Source organism: Epinephelus lanceolatus, chromosome 1 (assembly GCF_041903045.1).
Source record: "Epinephelus lanceolatus isolate andai-2023 chromosome 1, ASM4190304v1, whole genome shotgun sequence".
NCBI lineage: Eukaryota > Metazoa > Chordata > Actinopteri > Perciformes > Serranidae > Epinephelus > Epinephelus lanceolatus.
The window spans coordinates 34,767,786-34,795,598 of record NC_135734.1 but is presented as its reverse complement, the minus strand read 5'-3'; the positions used below and the strand labels follow the sequence as shown (position 1 = coordinate 34,795,598).

The 27,813-nt window shown below is 41.2% G+C and overlaps 1 protein-coding gene across 4 annotated transcripts in view; it reads left to right on the top strand.

Moving 5' to 3' along the window:
- Nucleotides 1-27,813, top strand: part of LOC117256373 (A-type voltage-gated potassium channel KCND3-like) — a 153,190-nt gene that overhangs the window by 115,449 nt on the left and 9,928 nt on the right. The window contains exons 3-5 of one of the 4 annotated variants that reach the window (XM_033625753.2): nt 4,903-5,065; nt 20,474-20,575; nt 24,129-24,155. In XM_033625753.2, coding sequence (XP_033481644.2) covers nt 4,903-5,065; nt 20,474-20,575; nt 24,129-24,155 — 292 coding nt within the window. Of the gene's footprint in view, nt 1-4,902; nt 5,072-20,473; nt 20,576-24,128; nt 24,156-27,813 lie in introns of all 4 variants that reach the window. The other 3 variants (XM_033625752.2, XM_033625756.2, XM_033625754.2) reach the window with 3 other exon arrangements.

Below are 27,813 nucleotides of genomic sequence, written 5' to 3'. Positions count from 1 at the left end.
ATTCCTTCTTCATTAAAACTGTTACAACACAGAGTAAAGCAGTTTCACGTTACAAATCAGTGTTCCTCCTAGACTGTTTGGCACATCGCAGACAAGCCGCTAGCCCAGTACCTGCTAATGTGTGCTCACCTTTTTTCTGATAACTTAATATCCAGGGTCCATATTCACAAACATTCTGAGAATACTTTTAGAGAGCTCCTAACTGAGCCTAAAAACTTTTAGTAAGAAATCCTAATTTAAGAGTGATTTGGGAAAGTTCTCAGAGCAAGTCTGAGCAAGGAAGAGACAGAAACTTTTACCATGTGATGTGGTTGACCCCATTGCTTGGTGTAATGCATTCTTTTAACAGATGTGATTGGTTGTCACAGACACGCCCTTTTGTGAGCCTGCAAGATGTGGACACCCAGTGGAAATGAAATGAACTGCTGACTTCGAAAGTGTTGTCAGTGTTAGTGTGATCATTCTGCTGATGGAAGATTGAGACAGACTCAAGTCATCACTGCTGCTCTGTTGCATTTTTCCAGTTTTCCAAATGTCTTTGTTTTTTGATCATTATATTTCTGGCGTTTAGTGTTAGGTGGGATATGTGTGCAAATCCCTTTACTCACTGTCATCCAATGTTCGGAGAATATCTCTAAGAACTCTTTGTGTTTCCACCTTTTTCTCTTCTGCTTAAGAAACTCTTAAAACTCCTTCACCCTGCTCCTAACAGTTTTTCAATTTAGGAGCTCTTTTAAGGTCTAAGATGCACTGTGAATAACTTTTATCTTTACAAGGACCTAGCCTTAACTTTAAGGGGAAATTCTAAGAAAACATCACAATTCAAAGAATTTCGTCCCTGGAGCAACTCTTAGTACGAAGAAGCTTTGTGAATAAGGCCCCAGATGTTCAAGAGGTTCATTCTAGGAGCCAAATTATCTCCAAAACAAACAGGCGGATGTTAAACCAGCAAAAACACTTAATAAAGCAGTTTCACTTAAAAAAAAAATCAGCGTTTTTCTGATAGTCGTCACAGAGAGGCGAACTATGATTGCCGACGCAAAAACCCTGATGGCCCTACCTAGAGCCAAAGTTTGGTTTGTCTTTTCTGGGCTACTGTAGAAACATGATGGTGCAACATGGCGTAGATATATACGACTCATTCTAAGGTAACGAAAACACAGCAATTCATATTTTCAGGTGATTACACTCTCAAGAAAACGTATTTGTCATATTCCATTTCTGCCAATATGTCCCCCTAAATCCCACACTGGACTCTTGATGTTCATTTTTGCTTGACTTTGACCAGATGATTTCATCAGGATCGGTTGATGCAGGTCAATTCTTTGTAAGACATAGGAAAAAGAAGTTCAAACAGCATGTCAATCAATTGTCTGTTCAACTCATTTGTGCCTTTAATTGCGGTCTGCATCGTCTGTGCTCCTCTCTACTTTGCAAGATAAAAAAATTATAGAAAAAGTAATTTTCAAAGAGGATTTGAGCAACATCACGTCGTTCCCTCTCGCACATATTTGTTCAGGCAGAGCAGAAGGCTGGGTTTGTGATAATCCCCCGGCTCTTCAGTTTGTGGGTAGTAAGCAGGAGGTAAGTCTAGTGATTATAGCGCTTTTCAGCATGGAGAGTGGGAGCTTTGGGCCTAAAAAAAAAAAAAAAAAAAAAAAAAAACAGTCAGAAGAGTGGAAAGCCAGCACCCACCCACGTCTGAGCAGAGAGCGGCCCTCAAGAGGCACAGTGGTCAACAGTGCATGGGGCTTACCTGTCAAGAGTCTCGTTGTGTCGAGAATGCAGTGGAGAGGAAAGTCAGAGGAGCCAAAGAGGCCAGAGAGGAAGCTAAAAAAGGCCCTTTTGACAAGTGCAAATGTTTTAGTGAAACTTTGAGGATCAGAATCAAACCCCCGTGCTCAATCCGTTTTTTAAAGTGGCCCTTGAGAAAATCTGTCTGTCGAGGACTTTGGTTACAAGAACAGTCCCTTATGCAGAATATGCACTTGTCTTTCCTCCCCCCTGTTGTCTTCCTCGTTTTCTAATTACGCTGTTTTTCTCTCAGAATGGTACCTATCATGCACCAGCAAATAATGTTTCCCATTGCTTCACATCACACTACTTTAATCTGAAGTCAGCCGCCTCTCCGGGAGACAATTTTAGTCTTTTCCCACCCGCTTACAAGCTCGTCCTAGAAGCCTGTATTTTAAAATCAATTTGTTCCACTACACGCCATCATGGCCCACAGCTTTGGCCAGCGAGTCAACCTTGGCTTCTTCTTGGCCCTGGATCCCAGTGGCATGGCTTTGTTGTGCCCAGTCTGAGCTGCATAGATAGCAGTGGTCCTATCTCTCTACATTTGTCCACCTGTTACAGCAGGCAGTCACCTGTGTAGTCAAATTAGCTGAGGCCCAAAAGAAGCTGAGAACAACCAGCCTGAGATAACCAGACCAAATCACACATGCAAGTTAGTCTCAAGCCTCCCATTACATTGTTGTTTCCAAGGAGCATTTTTAATGGCTGTAGATCAAAATGCCTCTGGATGCAATCAGATTGGCCTATAACGAATCAAAGCAATGAAACATGGGACGTAGCGCTGAGTGACGAACAAGTGTTAACAGACTTCTGGGTGCAGAGATGAGCTGTGATGGTGTAGCATTCATTTCAATAAACAGATATCCGCATTAGTGAGGAGAAGCTGTAGGTGACAGGAAGTCTAAATTGTTTTGGTCAGTAACATCTGAGCTGGCGTTAGTTCCCTGCAGGTAAACCGTCTGTGTGGAGAGCAAAAGAGGCAGGACGCATTGGCCAGAGTACAGTCTCAGAACCCACTGGCTATTGTCAGATGACAAGTTAGCTTATTATTGGCTTTTTACTCTTTTATCTGATTTCATATGCAGATATCGCTTCATAGAGTTTAGTCAAAATGTTGGCTAGATGTGTCAGTTGCTAATTGAACTGCTGACATTGATTGGCGCACAGAAGAGGAAATCTCAGCCTGGATATCCGCCGGCTACACCAGCACCCCAAAAATATTGTCCCCGCACCCCCCAGCCACCGCTCCACCACCCACAGCCAGACACACAGGGCTGATTTACTGCTGAATTACAGCTCGCAACTTACACCAGAGGCTGACACTGCTTCGGTGTGAGTGTTTTTGCTGGCTAGCAAAACATCCTGGCACAGTCTATTTGCTGGAGTTTGCCAGCCTGTCGCTCATGTGGCATGTGAAGATAATTACAAGCACAGCTGCTCTCGGCTTTCAGTGTCTGATAGTCCACCACTAACATTTTTGTCACGTCTTGTCTCCTTAACAAAAATGAAACATAGATTTCGTCTTAGTTTTTATTATCAAGATCTACTGTTATCTTTTGTCTCATTTTTATCATGGAAAAAAGGTTGTTGCCAATTTTTTTTACATAGTTTTCATCAGCAAAACTAACACTGATCACTACATAAAATTAGTCTTGCATAGCCAGACCCAGCTCCGTATTTTGTTTAGCACTGTGCATTAAACACCACCAACTTATGAGCTAGCATTGTAGATACTAAAACGTATTTTGGGGGCGATTTAGGAACTTAAGCCAGCACTTGCTTATCACCAAAACAAGTTCCCTCCCAACAATATTTTGCAAGGGCATTGTTTCCGCATCGTGGGCTTAGCACTGCCCAGACACCTATGATTGGTTTAAAGAAATACAAACAACCCAGAGCGTTTTCCCCCTTAGTGCAGGAATTATGTTTGGTTCAGCCAAACTTTTCTCCAGTGATGGCACAGTGCGAGAAAGGTCTGGCTATGCAAGACTAAATGCAGGTTTAACTCTATAGTGAGCATATATATTCCATTCATCCATTTTCGTAACCGCTTACCCTCTTGAGGGTCGCAGGGGGGCTGGAGCCTATCCCAGCTGACACTGGGTGAGAGGCAGGGTGCACCCTGGACAGGTCACCAGACTATCACAGGGCTGACACATAGAGACAGACAACCATTCACGCTCACATTCACACCTACAGGCAATTTAGAGTCACCAATTAACCTGCATGTCTTTGGACTGTGTGAGGAAGCTAAAGTACCCGAAGAAAACCCACACAAACACGGGGAGAACATGCAAACTCCGCCCAGAAGGGCTCCCTCATGGGATTGAACCAGGAACCCTCTTGCTGTGAGGCTACAATGCTAACCACTACACCACTGTGCTGCCCCGAGCAGTATATTGACACTGGTATTTTGCGTCCTCACTGACAGGTGTAGTGTCTTATCAAATAAGTAATTTTCACATGTATTAAATGCAGTCCAATGTCCAGTGGGATTGTTGGCAGAATACCTTAAAATAAAATGACACAAAGTACATGTAGGACACAGCCAACGTCAGATCAGGGAACTTCCCAGACCTGCTAGATTGATTCAGCCTTGCTAGTTGTGTATCACCACATAGAGCTGGAAATTATGTTAACATTAAATTTGAATAATGGTATGTTTTTAAGTGAATTTCTTATATTTTAATAAATATAATTAGTGGATGTTTTCTTTAACTCCCTCTTAAAGAAACTCATTTGTCATCACATTCCTAGAAGTCAATGTGTCAAGGTGATGTGATTATTGAGCACCTGTAGCTTTGATACATGATGGTAATTAATTAGTCTCTTCTGATCCATGTGGACCCTGTGGTGTTTTTTCTTAAGAACCCCTGCCTGTCTTGGAGTGGGGGCTCCCACTGTCACAGCCACTGTTTTTATTTATTTCTGGCACCACAATGTCAAGGTGTTTTCAAAAACTCTATCCTATCTTTTGATAGGCCGGTTTCTCTGCCTCATCCAATGGGCAAAGACCTTTTTGTTACCTTACCTAGTGCATCCTGAGTCTGAACCCTGTATCTGTGTCAGCACTTTGTCTAAACTCTCCATCTGTCTCTTTCGTAGGTATGGAGACATGGTGCCAAAGACGATCGCCGGGAAGATCTTCGGCTCCATCTGCTCCCTAAGCGGCGTGCTGGTGATCGCTCTGCCCGTCCCCGTTATCGTCTCCAACTTCAGTCGCATCTACCACCAGAACCAGAGAGCGGACAAACGGCGGGCTCAGAAGGTAAAAGTCAGTGTCTTTATTTTATTCCATCTGCCCCAACAGGCAGATTAGAGAGTTATGTGTGGGTTCAATAAGTGTGTTTGTGTTGGAGCGTGTGTATGTACATATTACCTGACCAGTAGTAGTGCAGGCTGCTGCTTTTCAAAAGGCGAAAGCACCACAGGATTATTAGGTGTCATTACGTTCATAACAATGAATGGGAGGTTGAAGTGTTGAGTAAAAACACAGAGTGGGTGGATACTGATGATTCCTGGAAACCTCTTAAAGGTCTTTTTTTTCCAATTTATATAATTCAGATCATTAAATTAATGACAGAGGGTGAACAGATCTTCATGACTGATAACTTTCTTTTCATGAAAAAGACAGATGACACATTTTACAAACTTGAAAAAAGGTGATGGTGAAAAGGATTGACCCCAATTAAGAATCGTAGGTCTGCACTGCAATTTGCCGTCCCTCAACCTACATCATCCCACATTTTTCAACGCTATTACACACACACAAAGGAGATGTTTTGCCCTTCAGACCCACATTATTCAACGTCCTTCCACACATGCACACACACTCCCTATCTCTCTGTCTCTAACACACACACTTTAAATCCAAGTACTAAATGTTAGCTATCCACTCACTACACTCACCCATTGGGCTTGACCTTTTCTACCGTGCGAGATAAGAGCGCTATTAAGTTAGAGAGCAGCTGCTGATAGCTCATTGAGGAGGGAAAGGTCTGGTTTGAATCCATAGTGATATAAGAATCCTGTGTGGCTGGTTTTCTCATTAATATATTGCCTTGAATCAGCATAAGTAAAATGGGATTTATTCCCAGTTCAGACAGTGAACTGAACTCCTTTACACCTTCATGTGGCTCAGTCTGGCTCCTTTTGACCAGGGAGTGGGGGGTAAAAAGGTAGATACACACCAGTTTCTCTTATATTGCATATAGCCGCTGCACCTTTTCAGAGGAAATGAAATAAATCAAAGTATGTTTACCATAAAAACAGTTTGACAATAGGCTACACAGCTGCACGTGATGGATAATGCACTGAAATCATGTTACTAAATATTTTCTGCAATCAGAGTGTTTACTGCTTTTAAATTATGACACTTTCTAATATTTTTTAAATAACACTTAAAAAAAACAAATGAAAATGTTGGTGCTCTCATTGCAAATAAGATTTCTTCATAAACTGTTGTCATGATTTTTCAGCTTAGCTTAACTAGCTGGAAGGAGAGGGAATAGCAGCCCTCCGAGACCCCACTGTCGGCGGTCACAGGGGGCTGGTTGCCAGTGGCAGCGCTTGGTCGAACTAGCAATAAACAGTTGCCGGTCTGGCTGACAGGGAATCATTACAGTCCAGGATTAGACCCCTGAAGCTGGGGTTTGCTTTGGCTGAATTCTAGCTGCTACAGTGGCGTACTGAAGGCTAACTGACAGTCCATGTCTCTCTGCCACTACCACAAATAGAAACTAATTCTGTGGAAAACACTGAAATAATGTCGGATATATTACTTCGCAAACTTGGTACAAGAAAAAAAAAAAAAAAAAAACTCACATTATTTCCCATGGAATTTCACGTTTTCGTCTGTGTAACGTTACTTGATTAATTGATTTCACCCTCGGGCAGCAGATGCTGTGTTCTATCATATCTACTTCTGATCAGATGGCTGTCCAGCTGTTACTGTCATTGCCATGGCAAAGTCCATTTGTATGTGTTTTGGTTTTGAGTTCTATTGACATGAGTCTTTCTCAAGAATCATAAGCTATGTCTATATAAGCTATTCAGGGGCTGCAGCCTTTGAAGACCGCGGCCTTTGCAGTCGACATCGGCCGTGTTCTCTGAAGACCGCATCAGCCAAACCGTTCTAATCTGTAGAGGATTTCCTGGTTGCGTCACCAGTTGTCCTCACCCCGACCAGTTGGCGTTGCTGTTACCTAGCAACCAGCTGTGCTTGACAAAAGAAGGAGTAAGCTAGTAAATTAGTTAGCCCCAAATCATGGACCCAGAGATTGTTCTTATATATGTATTTTTTTAATATAATACTTGAGATGATTCACTGCCGGAGACACCGCCATATATATGTATATATATATATATATGTATATATATATATATATATATACATATATATATATATATATATATACACACATATACATATATATATATATATATAGTTTCAGGCTGATGAACCGTTTTCAGGTAAACTTATTAAATAAGATTGTTTACGCTGTGTGCTTTTAGCTAATAGTAATGTTAACAACAGTTAACCGTTAGCTAGTCAACAATCATAGTTAACTTACCTTAATATATAATTGTCACCGGTGCGCAGTGTATCTTGGGATAGGCTGGGCCAGGAAGGATTCATCCATTGCATCCTCCAAATGCTGGAAAAGAAGGCTGCATTTCTCAGCCAAATTTGAAAGAAGCCTTCGAAATAGGACATCCTTGGTCGCCCTGATGTGACACAATCTCTCTTCAAATGCAGCTTTCGAAGGCTGCAGCCGCTGAATTGAGACACAGCTGTAGACTCCACCTTTACAGTATGTTTTGACACCAATAGGTGTATATGGGCATGAATGAATTGTTGCCTAGCAACAGACAGACTGTCATAGAAAATGTAGTTCAAGAATGGCAAGGCAGACTTTATCACCTATAATTTAAAGAAGCAACAGACAGCATTTTTGCCTATATATATCATTATGAAAATAATGTGGGTTGCACAGGGTAGTATACACAGTAAAATCAGACTATCAGCGTTTACATAGGTTACTTAATGGCTTTGCAATTTTTGCAATACGTTTCTGCCACTGGGGACGAATTTTCGCGGGAAAAAAATTTGCTTTACGGCAGGAAAGGCGTCATGTATTGCCAAACTGGTCGGTCAGCCAATCAGGGACTGGAGCTGGTCCTTATGAGGAACTGGCTGGGGCATGAGATAGTTGAGTCAGGAGCACAATGGCAGACGGACAAAGTTTGGAGATAAGTGAAAAACGGCCTCCCAAAAGAAAATAATTGCTCCTCTGTCTGAGGAGGCGAGGATGCACAAAAAGGAGAGTGATAAAAGAAGAGGAAAAACAAAAGTAAACCTCAATCAGGTATTCAAGAGATGGAGGGAGCTCTGTGACCAAAGAGGCTTCAAAACCCATGTCCAGCTAGCTTTCTTTCTAATGAATCAGTAAGTAACCCAGCTAAATGTTAGCTAGCCAAGAGAGGACTGTACTGTACTGTACTGGCTGCTAGTTCATTCCTAGCTGGCCAGCATCGCAAATCGCTGCAACCAGGGACCGGGTAGCGAGTGTTGGTCGGCTGACATCCTCGTTGCCATTCTAAGGCAGCCCTCGGACAGCGATTACATCCACCACCCCACCGCCGCCGCTGCAGCTACTGGGCACCCAGCCTCTCCGACCGGGAGAAGTGGAGTAAAATCCTCTCCTCAGCTCCCCTTTGTCTGGTGAACACCTCTCCCCTGTCAATACACTCTGCCAGCAGTTTAATAATATTGATGCCAGTTGTAACATTTGAATGTTTTAGCCATGTTCTAAGCAGGATAATGTATAGTGAGCCGGTGACAATTGAAAAATAACTCCACTGCACGTCGGGGTTCCATTCCCCTGTCGGGAGTTATTTTTCAACAGTCACCGGCTCACTATACATTATCCCTTACGTGTCTACTGTTGTTTGTACTGATACTGTACATATTGGTATAATTTACTGTGAGTTGTTTGTACTGGTACTGTGCATTCTGGTATAATTATTTGCATTACTATTTGTTTTTTTCTTCAGATAAATCTGATAATTGTTGCTTGGTCTCTTTACTCATTTATTTAGTATAGTGTCCACACACCTTCTCATTCTACATTCTACTCTGCTTTACGGCCTACATTTTACAGCCTACAAGACATGATTATCTCTGATCCCCACGGTCAATTTGGTCTTTGCGACAGTGCGAGCAACACTGCTGACGCTAGGTGGCGCCATGCTAACAAAACCTGAATCCTATCTGGTGCCTCTTTAAATTAGCAGAATAATGCATATTTAGAAAAATGCTCCATTATTGGTCGATATATATCGTGCACTCATAGTTTCTCATCAGGTGCTGGATGGAAAGGTGGATGGCATAACGCCTACATGAGATGGCAGCAGCAGACTACTGTTTAAGACCAACAAAAGCAAGTATTTTTTAACGCGGGTTTTGGTCATGTATAGCTGTGTTTGTAACTATCAAACAGGGTATTTTAAGCCAAAATACGATGTTGTTACAGCTGCTGGTGCCACTGGCTTGAATATTCAAACACAGATACAAAATCTTAAGTTTAAGTTCAGAGCATCAAAAACAGCCTTGTTCCAAACTGATGCACCCAGCAGCATTTCTGTTGGTCATTTAGTACTCTGCACCACAAACTGTTGTTTATATGGATTCTGAGGATTTCCCCTGATGGAAATTTTCATTTTCCTAATTTCTAGCAGTGGTTGTAAAATGTGTTTTAGACCACGACGGGACAGTAAAACTCTTCAGTAGAAATCCATCTTTGTTTTGAGTAAGCGTCTCCTCTGGTTCATCTGCCCCATTAAATGAGCGAGGAGAAACTCTGGGATACACAACCCACTGTAAATGAGGAATTAATTTATAAAGCATTATTGAGCTGTTAAATGAAAATTAAAAAGAAATTACATTTTAATGCAGCTTTTTTTGCTGCACTCAAGAGGGACCACAAATGGAAAATGCTGCCGCACCAGTATCGACATTTTAAAAACCAACGCTTGCCTGGTGTGTTTCCAAAACGTACATATTGGACTAACATTAATCTGTTGTAATGTTCTTTGAATCAGTAAAGTAAACAGATGGGGCAGTGAGTAGGTCAGACTGTAGCATTTACTCTAACAGATTAGTAAACATCGTCAGTCTGTTGGTGTTGGGCAGGTAGAGTGGGTTTTTAGGCATCTGTGAAAAGTTCTGTTTATGCAGATAACAACACTGATAAGAGCAGTGAGAGTGAACCAGGAGAGTTCAGCTGTGGGCTGTAATATGAAAACAATAAGCTGAGAGAGGTCTATAAAGCTCAGGAAACTGCGGAGTCTGGTGACATGGTGTCATCACTACCAGCGCCCCCCCTTCACATACAAGTACCATTGTTTATATAAAATATTTATTATAGTTTTAGATACTGAAATTTAAAGTTAATTTTTGCTCTTGGAAACAGCAGGTGGAGCAACAGCTTTTAAACCAGTATGTTCGAGAAGTTCTGAAAGAGATCATCAGGATAATGAAAAACTGAACTGAGAGCTTTTTGTGAGATTGTTTTTCTCAGCTGCTGCTGAAGTTAAAAATTAAGTTTGAAGCACATTACTAGAATTGGAAAATTGCTAAGCATTCACATAGTGAGTAGTTAGTTAAAAGAAAAATAAAGAACATTTTCAGAAAAATATGATTGAAATGTATTTATCCCAAAGTAAACATTTCATGTAAATTATTATAAGAATTAATTAATTAGGCAATAAGTCACGACAGGACATAGTTCACACTGATTTTAGATCAACTAAGGGGCATTGTTAGGAGTGATGTGGAGCAGAGTTATTGCTTTTAAATTTTTTTTTTGGGCCATTTTTTAACCTTTATTTGATAGGACAGACAAGTGTGAAGGGGGAGAGAGAGAGGGAGTGACACGCAGCAAAGGGCCACAGGCTGGAGTTGAACCCGGGCCGCCGCGGCAACAGCCCTGCACACGGGGCGCCCGCTCCACCACCAAGCCACCGATGCCCCGCAGAGTTATTGCTTTTATGAAATGGTTACTACATAAATTTGCCAATGTTTCATAGAATAAACACAGCAACAAAAAATTGAATAATTTATGGATAACAATTAAGAATAACAATAAGGCCAAGAAATGTAGTTTTTCAGCAACATTTAGCAGAATGGTTGCCAAACAACACACAGACGCAGATGAAAAGATGCCACAGTATACCTAATGTTAGGCAACGCTCACTATGCCAGGTTCACACTACACGATATCAGCCCGATCGTTGCACTACTTAGTGTTGTACAGTGTCGGCATGGATCATGAATGACAACGAGTGTCATACACAATAATCCATCTCATGTAGTGTGTCATAGTAAACGACAACCGACGCCACGTGTGGGACGCCTCACAACGTTCCGACAGAAAGTCTAGCATGTTTGATTTTCTGTTTGTCGTTCACAACTTCTCCCGTCACAGCTGCCACTTTGAACAATAGGAACACAGTGCACAAAAACACCCCAGCCTTTTTGATATTTCCTCTAGGGATGTTACCATGACAGAATAAAAAGCGAAAAATGATGGTGTGAAATAGCAGAGGCACATTAGCAACCTGGTGAGTACTGCCATTAGCATCAAGATAGCAAAGAATGTTATTTCTTTATAATGGAGACGGACATAAAGTAAGAAAATTTAAAAATAGTGGCGGGGCTTTTACTCACCACAACACCAGAGGCTACCAGCTTCATTTGACACAGACTACATTATAAATAGTCCTTTATTTATTATTCCCTCTGTATTTTTATATTTTTACTTTTTATCTGCTCTCATTTGCCTTGATAAAGGTACTGTATCGCGCCGTCATTTCAAACTCAACACTTCCTGTTCTGTTTCAAATTAAAAGCCCCTTATAACCTGGGCTGCGAGAATCCCTCAATTTTCTAAATAGGCTTTTATTGTGAAACATTTGCAAGAACTTGTTGTGGAGGATTCAGTGACTTGCACATTACGGTACTTCAGATGTAAATGTAGATGTAGCTCCTGCCATCTGGTGGTGCATTTTACGTTACTACAACATTTCGGCTGGGACATGAACAGACACAGTGACTGAAATAACAGTAAAAGTAATAAAAATAGGACACGAATAACCTGATGACATCACACACATCGTGAACAACAACCACGGATGATTGGTCATAGACCAACATGTGGTCTGTCATGTCTGTCGGCCACGTCGCGGCACAATTTTATGACAGTGCAATCGTGTAATCTGACATAGTGACTGTCAGGGCAGACAAAAATGTTACAGTAGCCTATGTAGTGTGAACCCAGCATTATACCTAACCAACAGAATACGTTGATTTTCACTAACTTCCAAAATGGCTTACATGACCGGCCCCAAAATGATAATTCTAAAGGTTGCCGTTTTAAACACATCCTCAACGTCATGAAACGGTCACAGTTCTACGTCAAAATTTCATGGTTAGGTTTAGACAACACAATCATGTGGTTAGGTCTGGGAAACACATCATGGTTTGGCATTAAATAAGTAGTTTTGTCACTTATGTCACTAATGTAGCCCGCCACACATACTAGCATACATTGACTTCAGGATGTGAACAACAGTCTCGTCTGCTAGCTCAAGTTACATCGATAACTTACCATAGATCGTTGGTGTAGTTTATCCTGTTTGAAAGTGACTGGACACATTGGGGTCCCTGGCTGCTCAAACTTAAATCCCCATAAGTCTCTTGGTTTCTTTGACTGGTATATTTGTAGGTTTTTGTGCATTTATTGAATGACAGTGTTGTGTGCTTGTCCAAGAGGATGATAAATGATTCTGGCTTCAGTTGGCGGTTGCCCTCGGTCACAGCTGTGTGTTTATAGAGTATTTTACAACCGCTTTGGATGTGTGTCTCACCCAATCATAATCAAGGACCGGAGCTATCCATTTCATAAATATAAATTGACAAAACACATGCAGTAAAAGCTACAGAAAGGTTCATCTTTGTTCTCTTGTTTCTTTGTGATCTTCTTACACTGAGAAAATCTTTTACCAACCCAGTAAAGTACATTTTGTAGGTACAGTAGAAACCTTGAGCTCAGCGTGCAGGAGTTGCTTTGTTGGATTTGTCAGTGTAATTTTCTGTTCTTACCTTGTGTTCATCTGGAAAAGGCAAACAATTTTTAAAGGTTAGCAAGTCACCAACACATTTACCCTGCACCTGTGAGCTATTTTTACTCAGAATGTACAGAAAAAAAACTCGTATGGCCATATACGCCCCATTGTTTCCCTACAGTAGGAGTTTAAGACTGGAGAGAGCAGGAAAGTAGAGAAGATTGCATCCATTCTTCCTCCCTCTATTACTCCTGGCCTTCCCTCCCTCTCCAGGTCTCATTCGTCTTCATTCTTCTCTAACAACAGGCTGCTCCAGGCTCCCATTACAATTATGTAGTCAACTGGGGATTTGACTTTACAAAAAGGTCCTCTCATGTACCCATTGTAGCTTCACAGTCAGAAAATAGAAGGTAGAGAATCTAAATTGGATTTAATGATAGTCGTTCCCTACCAAGTTCTGTGCAGAGCGTGTGTGGGCCTCAGTGTAGAGAGCAGTGTCGCCGCTTCTTCATTCCGTCACCCACAGATGGCATAACTAGCAAGAGAGACAACCCCTGATAATGTTCCGGATTTCCTGATATGTGGAAAAGAAAACTTCCCCGAAGGAAGAAGACAGGGTTTTTTTATTACTGCACAACAAAGCGGTGCAGGGTAGCCGCCATCAGAGTGTCTGTGAGTGTCGAGGCAGTAAATGGACTGAGGTCACACCGGTAATGGGACAGCAAAGTCAAGTGGAGCCGCACTGAGAGATGGCAGGTTGTTGAGGAAGTTTAAAAAAAAAAAAAAAAGACACAGGAGACGTGAGGGCAAAACAAGACGATGGGACCAAGAGAGGAAGGAGAGAAGGAGGTCAGCCGTGAGAGGGAAAGAGAGACAGAGAAACCGAAGGAGATGGTCTTAGAAAGTAGAGAGTGAAAGTATGAAGGAGGCTGATTGGGGTAAAGGAAAAAAGGAAAAGGTCTCTATATGCAGTGGTTTCAAGGCTCACTTGTCTTAGAGGTGAACATTTCGTGCCTTTTTCACTGGACTGCTGCAGTCTGGCTGTCTGCCTGTCGGACTGTGGGTGGTAATGCTGGAGCATATAGGCTTGATTTGCTCGATCAACCAAGACCGTAGATAAAAAAAAAAAGAAAGGAAAATCACAAGAATCCATCATCACCTGGCTTTGGACAGAGCGTTGAGGAGGCCATTAGGCCTGTCTCTGAACAGACTGTAATTTTAGAGTAAAGTTCTCCAGCCATGAAATACTTCCTCATCACCCTCAATTGTTGTCCAGAAACTTTTAAAAGACGCATCAGTGAGACACACAAGTGGAGCTGATGACATGGTATTTCAATACTATGATCACTCAATAAATGATTTAGCCTTTTTGTGACCTGTTTTAAAAAGGGATTTCCACCAAATTTACACAGAGGTCAATTTACTCATCTATTTAACCTATGAAGAACATTGCATAATGTCTATTGGTGCTGAAGGGAAAACGGAAAAACAGAAAGCTTGCATTTAAAAGATGAGGAACAGTACCAGGCAGGAAGAGGCTAACTTAAAGATGCTATTGGTTGGCCAGCCAGCAGACATAATACATGTTCTGGTTACGTCCAAACCTCTCCACCTTTTGGATGAGTATTTTTAAAGGAATCGCATGCTATCTTACCAAACAAAGCCCACGTGGTTACAGCTTCCACTGCTCTCCTGGCAAGATGTTTGATCCTTCTAAATTGGAAGCAACACGTTCCCCCATCCTTTTCTCATTGGGTCAGAGAAGTTATGTACTTCTTAAAGTTAGAAGACATCAAATACACACTCAAAGGGTCCTCTCAACCTTTATCAAGATATGGACTTTGGACTTTTTGGATACAGGAAGTCCTCAATGTTGCACAATGGCAGAGAGCAATCCACCTTTACATGAATGTATGTTGTAACCTGTAATCCTATGGATGGGTGGGCAGGGTGGTAGCGATTCTGCTTTCAAGTTGTCTGTATATATAATGAGCAGTGTGTCTTTATAGTCAGGGGAGGAATGGTTGGATTGATGTTAAATATACATGTTTTGTATCTTTGTGGGATAAAGACATTGAAAATCAGTAAAAGATATTTACAAAAAAAGATGCTATTGGTTGCATAATGGGAAATGTTTGATCCAGCATCTTTGCAGCTTAATATTACAGAATAGTTCACCTAAAAACTATATAGATTGTATATATATTTAGTACCTACCCCCTGGTCCCAGAAAAAGTGGTGTTCAGGAGAGCAGAAAAACCCAAAAATTGAATATCAGTGCGATCAGACTTTGACAGATGCCGAAAGACAATAGAAAACATCTGACAAAATTTTTAGAAGATTCCTGTGCAGCATTATCCCAATGTCTTGCATCCATTCATGGGCTCATGGAAATCCAAACACAACATGTGCTGTATCATGGGCAACTGGACTTGCTTGAGTTTCTTGAAGCAACTCAAGCAAGTCCTATGATACAGCACTTACGATTACCATGCCCTGGATGACTGAGAATCTTTACCAACACTTGTACATGCATGCATAATCTGTGAATGCTTTGTTTTGATTTCCATGTGCCCACAAGTTCCTATTCATGGATACGCAATATAAAATCACCAGAATATCCCTTTAAAAATGCCCCTCTTGAGTAGGAATGGATGGGCTCAAGGTTGAGAGCCACAGGAGAGACAAAGAGACAAACTAACCCATTGTTGCTTTAATTTTTTATCCATGTGGTCAAAAAGATCAAAAAGATTACAGATTAAACATCAGCCTTATCCTTAAAATATTGACCTGACACTTGGTTGTATTTACCTGGACTTTACTTGGCATTAAGCCCAGTTCAGACCAAATATTCATGATGAGCAGGTTCAGATTTTCAAGTACTTGCAATGCGTCGGTCTGCAGTGTTCTGAAAAACCTGCCGGTTTACTCTTATGCAACTAGAAGAGACAGTGCATTGCTTCTGTATCAATGACTCACTTTACTTTTGTTCTAACTTTAGCTTTCCAGGCTTTTTTTTTGTTTGCAGCTGGATATACATGTAATTCGTAGTGTTTTAAAATATGAATGACAAAGATACTTGCTACAGTTGCATTTTTTAGCACTCATGAAACTGCTAAAAGACTTGAGAAAAAAACAAGAGGACTGAAAATTTGGAGCCGTCCGTTGGTGCTTCAGCAGAATCCCCAGGGGGCTTAGACAAATTAATGCTGAGACAGGAGATCTCCGCTCCTCTATCAGTTTCTCCCATGTATTCCCGGAGTGGTTCTGTCGTTTAGAGGAGTTGGTATCATCTTTAATCAGCAGTGAAAGCTCTGACTATTGAGACAGCATTCCACAAGGCGAATGGCTAATAAAACTGTGCTTCTCCTTCCTTCTAAAAACTCGTGACGTGCCTCACGTTCTAAAACCACCCACTGGTGACTTGGCAAGCTGAGTCGCAGGCACAGACTGTATATAAAGATGGACAACCGTCCCCAGCTGTCTGTACTGTACAAGAAATATAGCTTAAGTATCCCGGACATGGGCACTGCCATCTTGCTCTGTTGATGTCATTTGGAGCCAGAGTGTGCGTAGTAGTAGTGTCGAGTAACGAGTTCCCACAAGTGCATCTGTCCAACCAATCCCGAGCAGCGCCTCTGATGGAGAGCACAGCAACTGGCACACACAGCTGTCAGCCATGACATCAAAGTCCATTTTTGATGAAATAGCATCAAATAACTAATTAAAACCAAACTTATAAGAAAGTGAGCATTGATCAAACATCAGTGTGGTAAGAACTACTTAAAATGACAGAAAACAACGTTGGGAAAAATTTATTTGACACGTACTTTGATTTTTTTAAGTTTGACCCATGTCTCACCTGCTAATGTGGGATTTATACTTATGAGTCGAATTGACGCCATACCTACAGTGTAGGCTCTGCGTCGGCATAGATATATACATATGTTTGGAAAACCTGTTTAGCATCAGACAATTGTTTTGTCGGTGAACATTGTGAGTTGTAATGGAGCTGAATTTTGTAAAATTATGTTTGTTAAATGTTGCTGTTGTCCCTGGCTTCATATGAGTAGAAGAAAAGTCTGTTAGCCACTAGGCTAATTTATACAATGTAAAATGCCATAGGCTTGTGCTAAAAACATTAGCATGTTGTATTTGTGGGGAAAATGTGTCCAGCAAAAGACAAATGCTTTGTCTGTGAATGCTGCGAGTTATAGTGAAGCTGATGTGTGTACTTGTGTTTGAAACTGTCTCTATTAAGCCATGTTTAATGTGTGTTTTAGGTGTGTTTTGAATCAATTAAACTTTGCAGCACTTCACAGGAACCCTGCTGCCGCTTAGTGTTTTGGCACCACACAACTATAAATGCTAACAGTGGCGTAGGCCACATGTGTAGGCTACAGCGTAGGCTTTTCATAGAGCTGATGTACAAGTATAAATCCCACTTAACATGGAGAGGGCAGGGTTTATGACCAATACTGCAGCCATCTACCAGGGGCAATCAAGATGTTTTGTCTTCACTTCTGTGAAACTGGAATGTTGTCCATTTTAATATAGCCAGCTTATGTTGAAACGTTCTTAAAACAGTTTCATCTTGTTGCAAATCTTTGGTCTAAAGTGGGCTTCAGACTTGTGATTCATTTAACACGTCTGGGCTCCAAAATCAAATTCAGAATTTCATCAGCTCAGAGTGGAGAGTCCTTAGACAACCATTTGGACTCAATAGACCATCAGAGAAGAAGGAGCACTCATCACCACATCAGTAGGATCAGAGTTAGTTATTCTTTCATATTTTTTCTTTCTGTGTCAAGTCGAGCTTTTGATCAATAAGAGAAGCAGGCGGCCCTCGACAGCACTTTCCCTTTCAAATCCATTCACACTTTAGTTGAAGCAACGCAGAAAGGAGCAGTCGGCGGTTGTCTCCTCTTCTCCCTCCTTGTCCTCTCCATTTCACATCCTGTGCACGTACATACACAATCATTATTATTACATCTCAGTCTCTAGCATTCCTCAAACCTTCACAGGTATCTACAGTCTGACGGACAATTTCTGAAGCATCCAAACTAATTCCATTACTTTTGATTCGCGTCTGGGAAGCAGATATTGCTCTGCCTGTCTCCTGTTTCTGAAATGCACTTATCAGGGAGAGAGAGAGAGGAGTGGGACAAGGTTGAAGAAATCGCTCACCTTACGTGTCCAGAAGCACTTCAGGCAGAGGTATATAACAGAGTCGTCCTAATATCCTCTTCATTTTAAGAAATTCCCAGTACGATTTCTCTCTCATTTCCTGTCTGTCTCCCTCGCTGTGTTCAGTTATCACAGTCAGTCTATCTTTTGGAGGAGTTAGCACTTTTATCTTTTTGCTTCCCGTCATTGTAGGCAAACTGGCTTTGAACACTTTATATTCAGCAGACAGCTGCATTGTTGTAAATTCTTCTGTCTCATATGGGCAGAATCTGCACTTATGCTTTAAACTGTCCATTAGATGTGTCTCAGTTACTGACGACGACGTCAGCAGGCTGGCTTTGCTTTATATTGCTGTTACATTTTTCATAGCTTTAGTATTTTTGTTTTTAAATTGTTTTTTTTCTGCTTAATTTTCCTATTTGGAAAGGATCAAACTGAAATATTTTAGACAAAGGACTCACAAAAAATACAGCTTCAAAGACACTTGAAAGAAAGAAACTTCTTCATAGTTTATTTGGACCCTTATTGAGTTGACGGAAATTTTTTTAAGAAACAAACAGCAATTTATAAAAACAAAGTATCAATGGAACAAGACAAGGCAGAACAAATCAAATAACAGCATCACAAAACAGGAAGACTGATTTTTTACAGATGTAAGGGTAAACAAAGAAATTAAATCACATCTAATAACATCTATGTGAGATTCATCTGCTTTTGTTTCAGTGAGTTTTTTGAAGAAAAATCTACTTTTGATCTGTTTTATTCTGTATCTAGCATGTGGACACCCGTTTCCTCATTCGGGCTACAACTGGCAATTATTTTGGCAATCAATTAATCTTTATTCCACTTGTTTTGTCTTTGACGATTAATCAGTTGGTTGTTTTGTGTCAATCACAAGTTCATAAATCCCAAGGTGATGTCTTCAAATGTCTTGTTTTATGCAACCAGTAGTCCAAAAGCCACAGAGATTAAGTTTCCTGAAACATAAGACAATAAAAAAGCAACTGATAGTCACATTGGTAAAGTTGGAACCAGAGAATGTTGATATATTATGATTATCCTTTTGCTGCGCATTTTGTGTGGTATCTTAACACAGAAGGGGTCTGTAGTTAAGTTTATGCAACAAAACATTGTGGTTATGGTAAGGAAAAGACTGCGGTTGATGAGGCGAGTCGATTCACGTGACTAACGACACCTGACAAAATAACTCAACACTGACTTTTAGTTTGAACCAGGAGACTGCTGTTAGTGTCCTGTATGAAAGTCCTGTGCCTGTTGGACCCTTCCATCACCCCTTTTCCAAGACAGACTTTCTCACTCTTTAAGCTACATCTGCTGCTCTGAACATGTGATAATGACGTAGAGGGTTTCCATTGAAGTTAGCTGGAGGGGTGCATGGTGCATCCGTATGTGATGCCAAGGGGGACTGACCAAGCAGCAGAGTTCAAATAATGAATTTACAAGCTGTTTGAGTTATAGTCCTCTTATTCTTGTGTACCTTTTGGTCTGGGGCTGTTTGTCATGGGTTGGGCTTGGCCATTTAATAACAAATAATAAAAAAATACTTTAATATAACTATTTAGACAGTAGTGTGCTTCCACCTTCCTGGCAAAAGTTTGTGGAAGGCCCTTTTCTGTTTTAACATGACAAAGCTCACGCTTACAAACAAGTAGGGCTGTGTATTAGCAAGAATCTGGTGATGCGGTACGAATCATGATACAGGTTAGGATTTAATATAGTGTGATATTACAATTTTTTTTTAAAAAGCAAGCAGTGTGCCCTTTATGACCCTGCCTGTTTCATAGGCCTGTGTTATTTGTGTTTATGCTAGCGATATGTTGTTACATCGGAGTGGAAGAATCAAATGGCTGAAGATAGATTACAACACTGAAGGATTTAGCCAGTCAGGGGCACAACACAAAATGAAACACTGCCATGATTTTTCGCCTGTAAACTATTATTTAATAATATATATAAGTGATAGTGTTTTTGAGAAGTGATTCAGTGTTACAAAACATAATACTGTGATATTCAAATGTTTCTCACACCCCTACAAACAAGTCCCATGAAAAACATTATCTTCCGAGTTTGGTTTGGAATAACATTTGCACAGAGCTCTGTGTGTCCACATAATTTTGGCCATGTAGTACAGAGTTCTGTACTCATGCTTAGAGACAGTCTTGGTGTAAAAATCTAAAATTGTGGGGGTAAAAGCAGTACAGTAGAAGCTGTGAAAATTACTACAGAGTCTGGATGATGAGTTGGCAGATTCTTACCATTAAATACTGTGTTAGTCATCTTCTCCGACCTCCCGCCCACCCTGTCTGATGATGTGACCTCTTCTTCTTCTTCCCACGCCCAGAAAGCCAGACTGGCCAGGATAAGAATATCCAAGTCCGGCAGCGCCAACGCCTTCCTCCAGAGCAAACGCAACGGACTGCTCAACGAGCTGCTGGAGCTGACGGTGAGAACGACCTCTGACCCTCTGAACACTCAGAACTGCCACCGGCAAAGTGGGCGTGATGATTACTGAGAAGTAATTTCAAATGTATTCATTAAAAGTGACATGAAATGTCAGCAGATTATGAGACCGTATGAGAGATTAATCATATTGTTCCTTGTCAAACACCCATCTACTAATTATTTCAGTTCACTGCAACTCAATAGCTTGGAAGCAGCAACGTCACATCTGCAGTATAAACACACACAAACATCTACACACACAAAATGACAAACAATTACTGCTATAATTAAGCAAAGGACAATTTAGAAGTCATTTAGAAGCTATAAAAGAGCGGCAGAAGTTGGAGTCATTACACTCTGGTTGTTATACAGGGCAGGAGTGATAGCAGAGGAGTTATGCCAATAATCCCCCATGCTGGCGTTATCAGTGTAATCACACAAAGTACTTTTCTTAGTTGTCTTTCAGTCCTAGACTCGATTTAATCCACGTCTGTAAAACTGGCAAAGTCAGACAACAGAGGTTGTTTTTACTTTGCTTGCTTGTTGTGTCGCTCTTGGTGATAATTAGATGGTTAGTGCATTAAAAAAAGAGGCTGCAGCAAACTTCAAAACTGCAGCAGTGAACAATGAGGCAGCGGAGGACACTTAAATCCCACACTCCACGTTCCTACAAAAGGTACAAAATGTTTCTGTCTTTCCTCCTCTCTGTGATTACAGACAGCTGCAGTGTTGTTATGTTCTCATCTTTTGTCATCCCCATACCTTAAACCTGAGATAAGTGTTTTTTTGTGGTAGCTCAGGGCCAGCAAGAAACCTGTAAACACAAAACTGTACAGAGAGCAACATTAGCATGTATTGTTAGTCATGTTTCAGGCCACTTGGCAAATTTTGGTCTCTACTCCTGAGAGAAATATTGAGCTCTAAATGCTTGTTTCTTCACCAGCTAGTTTTGCACAGCAGGTATCATAAATGTATTGTAGCTGCTTTAAAGAAATCGTTAAACATTTTGAGAAGGGTGCTTATTCTCTCTCTTGCTGAGAATTAGATGAGATCGATACCACTCTCATGTTTGTGCACTACGTTTAGAACCAAAACCAAGTAATTAGCTGAGTATACAGACTGGACACAGGGACACAGCCTGGTTCTCTGCAGGGTTCAAAAACATGCAGACCAGCGGCCTGGTGCACCAGCTACACCAAGTTGTTTCAGATTTCCTTCATTTTCAGGCTGGTTTTGTGGATTTGGAGCTAAATGTTGTGCCTGGGGCACGTCGTGTATTAATGACACTCGTTACCTGGAGAGGTTGGAAAAAGATATACGTTTCTTCCCCGTTCCAAAACCAAAATCAAACCCTGAAAAGTGTAGGGTTAGCTAGCTAGCTACTGAAGATATAGCCTACTGAATGTATACACATGCTGCTTTTGCTTTGTAATGATTATAACAGTGAAATAAAGGCCGACCCTGCTGCACAGGAACCAGTGAAGGGAAGCAGGGAAACTTTGCTGAACCAGCTGTGTGTCAGCGCATTGTGTGCAGATGAGCGTTGTTTGACGTCCGGCAGCGGAGGTCCGGGTGCTGGCGGAGGTCTGGGTGCTGGACCAAAGATGCAAAGCCAAACACTGTTCATCTGCACACACTGTGATGCCACACAGCTGGTTCAATATCAGCAAAGTTTCCCTTTATATTCATTGTCTTCTGTGTCGATCAGCAGTGATGTGGTGGTTCACTTTTACACTGTGATCTGTAGCCTATAGTTCGGCTTTAGCTTCTAACTATCTTTGTCTTTTTAACCTGTTGTTGCTGCTGAGTCAGTTTGACATCCTGGATATATCTTTCAAACACAGACTGTAGACCCCTCTGTCTGCTTCTCTCTGGAATCACTGTTTCACTTTTCCAAAAATATGATAATATTTCTTCAGGGTGTGCAGTTAGTTACAGTGTGGGCTCCATGCTTACAAAGGGGCGGGGGCTTAGCAAAAGGTCAATTAAGGAAAAGCATTTTTCTGTGTAACAGCAAAAAACAGCTAACAAAATTCACCAAACAATGACAAAAATGTACGCAAACTAGAACACATAGTGATAGCCTACACTGGCAAACTTAGTAGTTGTTAAAGTTATGTAACTCTGTATATCTGTTTTCCAGTGTGTCACAGAGGTTATTTATTTACATGCATTACTTCTATGTGTTATTTTCTATCTATGCATTTTATGTTGCATGTCAGCAGACATCCTGATTCAATTTAAAACATTTCTGTTTTAAGTATAAAAAACTCAAGGTCACCTGTGTGTATAATCTATTACAGAGAATACATTGCAGACACAAAACAGCCAGTATAGTTTCTTTGTTCCTCCATGGCCGCTATTTTACAGAGGACTCTATGCCGACTAAGAGCTAAGTGTAAGACTTTTAAAGGGATAGTGCACCCAAAAATGAAAATTCAGCCATTATCTACTCACCCATATGCCGAGGGAGGTTCTGGTGAAGTTTTCACATCCTCCTCACATCCCTTGCGGAGAGGGCTAGCAACAAAACTCCATCTAATGGAGGCTGGGCGCCCCAGATTAAAACATCTGAAAAACACATAATTGAAAGAACAGAATATCTCCATACTGCTCGTCCGTAGTGATCCAAGTGTCCTGAAGCCCAGACATAAAAAGTTGTTTAGAAAAATGTCATTTAAACTCTGTTTTTAGCCTCATTGTAGCCTGTAGCTCTAACTGCCTCTGTGTACACTGCGCTCACATGAGCACAGTGTACAGAGGCCGTTGGAGCAGTATGGAGATATTTTGTGGTTTCAATCATGTGTTCTTGGACGTTTTAATCTGGGTCGCCATCAACCATTAGGTATGCAGTTGTGCTGCTAGCCACTTCTCCCTCGGATTTCCGTAAGTGTTGTGAGGACTCTAAAACTTCACCTGAGTCTCCCTCGGCATATGCGTGAGTAGATAATGGCTGAATTTTCATTTTTGGGTGCACTGTCCCTTTAAGTTGTAACTTCTGCCTGCGTTGGAGCTATTTCAGCTGGTGCATCCTTTAAAATATTAGTAGCTCGAAAACTCCAACCTAAGTTAGAAATTATGTTCAAACTAGCCCAGGCTTTACCTTACACTTAGCACCTAGCACCTTTTACTAGCTTACCAAATAAATCATTATATCTTATTTCTTTAATTTGTACATAAACATAAAAAATGACGTTGTAGTTTCACAGGGAGTTATTGGGGTTACGATGAAGTTGCAAAGCAACCAGTGGGTCAGAAAATATAGTATGTAATTTAGCATAAAACCAAAATTTGTCATTGTTATATTTCTGTGTGATTGTGGATTTAAAAAAAATACATAGAATGTGTAAATGTAGGATATTTTTGATCTTTGGTCTCTAGCCAGGCTAGCCTTTTCTCATGCTTTCAGTCTTTCTGCTAAGCGAAGCTAATTACCTCTTGGGTCTAGCTGCATACTGAGACAGGTATTAACCCAAGAAAGCAATAACTGTATTTCTTAACATGTCTAACTATTCGATTAAATTACATGTCCTTCTCTTTATCTCCACTTGCAGACATCAACCAACTTTCTACTTTATAAAGTAAGCATCCTCCACCATGTTGTCCTCCCCGTTTTACTCGTCCCTTCTTTTTTTTTCTTTTTTTAAACTCACCACCACACCATGGAAAAATGCGTTTGGTAATGCATGAGCAAATTGCCTATATCCTTCCCATCCAGTCCATCACTCTTGCTTTCAGTGACACACTCCCCTCCTTGCAGATGGTTACTAAAATGCATTTGGATCTAATCGAGTCCAGTGTGAAAGCTCATGGGTGTCTGGAAGTGGTTAGAATTATCATATAAATGCCATCTGTGAGTGCTGAGCGACCAACATCCCTCTGTGTGCGTGCGATGAGGCTGCCAGAGTCCTGCCGCATCAAATTACAGTGGTGTCACTGCTGTCAGTCAGTCAGTGGCGCTGCGTGGGTCTGGGGTGAGAGTGAGTGGCGATATATGACAAAATGACTGCTTCTCTCACAACCTATACTTAGATGAGAAGTTATGGTCCGTTGGTCTTTTTCAGTTTCCCCCAAAGGCTTTTTAATTTTCTGACAGCCGTTTATTTGTTACCCAGATCACAGCGCTCATTATCATACAGGGTGATTTATTGATAATCTTGTCAAGTTTTATTACAACCGTGCATTGAAAGACCTTACAGCTTCATCCCTTTAGGTGCTGTTAACTTAATTTTCTATTTTTACTTTAGATTGACAGGATTTGTTCCGATTTGCCCCTGTGGTTAACACCCAAACATTTCCCACATCGCTTTTTTTTCCTCCAGTAATTCAAAAAGGTCTGGGCTGTGTTCATCCCCGACAAAATGTTGTAGAGCATTTATTAAAACAGAAATGGTGGTGTGTTGAACACCCTGACGCACTGCCTTTTTATACGGCAGGGTTTAATTTAATTCAATTCAAATGGGCTTTATTGACATGGGAAGCATATGTTTACATTGTCAAAGCAAGTGTGAAATAAAAACAGAACTTGTATGTACCATTATTAAGGATCTATTAGAATCTGGTTTATATACATATTGCTGCTGACTGGGTAACACCTCTGACACACCCACCAATTCAGAGAACAAATACTTCAAAGCCCATTTCATGTTTGGAGGAAACATGTATTCAACCTGAAAACTGTGGCAAAACATTGCACACTGTTCTCAGATCGAACGTGCCACGCTTCTTGACAACTGACTCATTCAGATCTTTGTAGGGAAGGAGCAAAGGATTCACAATCATGCTATGTTCCTGTGCCAATAAGGAATGGGAATTGCATTCTGTACAGTAACATCGCAATCTTTGAAGAAGCTGTAGCTATGCTATCTGCCGGTCCAATCACCTGTCAATTGTTCATCGTCAGAAATGTAAAACTATGTGCAAAAGACAAATGCTGATATAAAGAGAGGATCTCGACAGAGGCAAAAGAGCTTAATCTTACGCAACTAATGTCAGTTGATGATATCGATGCTTACAAACTAGGAGATATAGAATGGTCAAAGGACGTCGATAGCTTGCCTACTAACCTTACTCTTACTGATGTCATCTGGTGTTTGGTGTTAGCACCTACACCTGTCAGCAACTCAAAAACTTTAAATCTGGATGCCCATGTCCCATTTACAAAAGGGTGGGTACAGGACCTTCAGATCTATAAACCAAATGTCAACTACACAATCATCCAGACAAAGACAAGCTAATGCTGTGCTAACTGAATGCTAACAAAACATCTGCTAATCCTGCATGATTAATCTTTCAATAGTTACCAAAATGAAACACATAAAATTACCTCTGTGTCTGATTTGATACTATATACTAAATTTGGTGATTTGTACCTTAATTACTGTGTTTTGTGTTAGTTCAGCAGTTCTTTTTGACACTTAAACAGCCAGCCTATGGCACTCTTACCCTTATCTTTCAGAAATGACCGACTCACTGTTGATTAATAACATAATTCCATTTCCCATACCTGAAAAGTGGAGAGAAGCAAATTGGCACAAAAAGGCAACAAATGTAGATGAGATTAACACAGCTACTTTACTCCTAATCAGAAGATTATTTGTTGTTGACTGTTGTCAGCCACAGCTTCACTGTAAACAGGGGTAGAACTGGAACTGGCACAACTCTTCTTCTTCTACACAACTCTCATACAACATAAGCCCCTCATCAGGTGCTGTGGAGACATCACTGCTGCTGCTGAAGTAGCCACGAGCACTTACACTCGGTTGATTGTCGTCAACTTTGTACCAAATTTGAGGAAACTCCTTCCAGGCCTTCAGGAGATACTGCGTTCACAAGTTTGAGACACATGCAAGGTCACAGTGACTTTGACCTTTGATTACCAAATTCTAATCAATTCATTGATAAGTCCAAGTGAAAATTTGTACTGAATTTAAGGATATTCCCTTAAGGTGTTCTTGAGATATCGTTTTCTCAGGAATAAGATAGATGGAAGGTCACAGTGACCTTGACCTTTGACCAACAAAATCTAGTCCCTTCATTGTTAAAGGGATAGTGCACCCAAAAATGAAAATTCAGCCATTATCTACTCACCCATATGCCAATGGAGGCCCTGGTGAAGTTTTAGAGTCCTCACATCCCTTGCGGAGCTCGGCGGGTAGAGCGGCCAGCACACCTAATGGCTGACGGCGCCCCAGACTAATGTCCAGAAACACAAAATTGAATCTCCATACTGCTCATCTGTAGTGATCCAAGTGTGCTGCAGCCCCGACATAAAAAGTTGTTTCGAAAAACGTCATATGAACTCTGTTTCTCGTCAGTACTGATGTCCAGATTGTCAAGTGCAGGCATCGCCAATTCCCAGTCTGAGCAGCAAAGACTTTCCTCATCCATTGGTATTGCTTTGCATTTGAAACAACTACACCACCAGGTTTCCAGTGCTCGACTCTGATATTCTGCGGCTGGCTGAGGGTTAGGCTCATGAGCTGCGGCGGCTGCTTCATCCAGTAGCCTGAGTTCGGTCCGTATACTCGGGCTCAAACAAATACGGCTCAACAAAGAAATGCTGTTCCTCCTCAGTTTCAAAGTCTTCAGACATGTTGGGCTGTCCTTTGCTAAAAGACCGTAGTGCAAATTATCTTTTAGCTACTGTGGTTACGTTGTCTCCCCCTGCGGTGCACGTGTCATGTGATGTAAACACGGGTGAGCAAAGCTCATGCTTTCGCTGGTCTCACGCAGGCGCACACGTGAACGCGGAGCACAGAGAAGCAGTCAGACCTACAGGCTACAGTGAGACTAAAACGTTCATATGACGTTTTTCCAAACAACTTTTTATGTCGGGGCTTCAGGACACTTGGATCACTACGGATGAGCAGTATGGAGATACTTTGTGGATTCAATTTTGTGTTCTTGGACGTTAGTCTGGGGCGCCGTAAGCCATTAGGTGTGCTGGCGCTCCCCCCTTGGATCTCCGCAAGGGATCTGAGGACTCTAAAACTTCACCAGGGCCTCCATCAACATACAGGTGAGTAGATAATGGCTGAATTTTCATTTTTGGGTGCACTATCCCTTTAAGTCCAAGTAAAAGTTGGTGCCAATTTTTTTTTTTTAAATCCTCTGAGTCTTTGTGAGAGATCATGTTCACAAAAATGAGACAGATGAAGTCACAGCGATCTTGACCTTTGACAACAAGTCGATGTTTGTGCCAAATTTGAACAAATTCTCCCTAGCCATTCTTGAGAT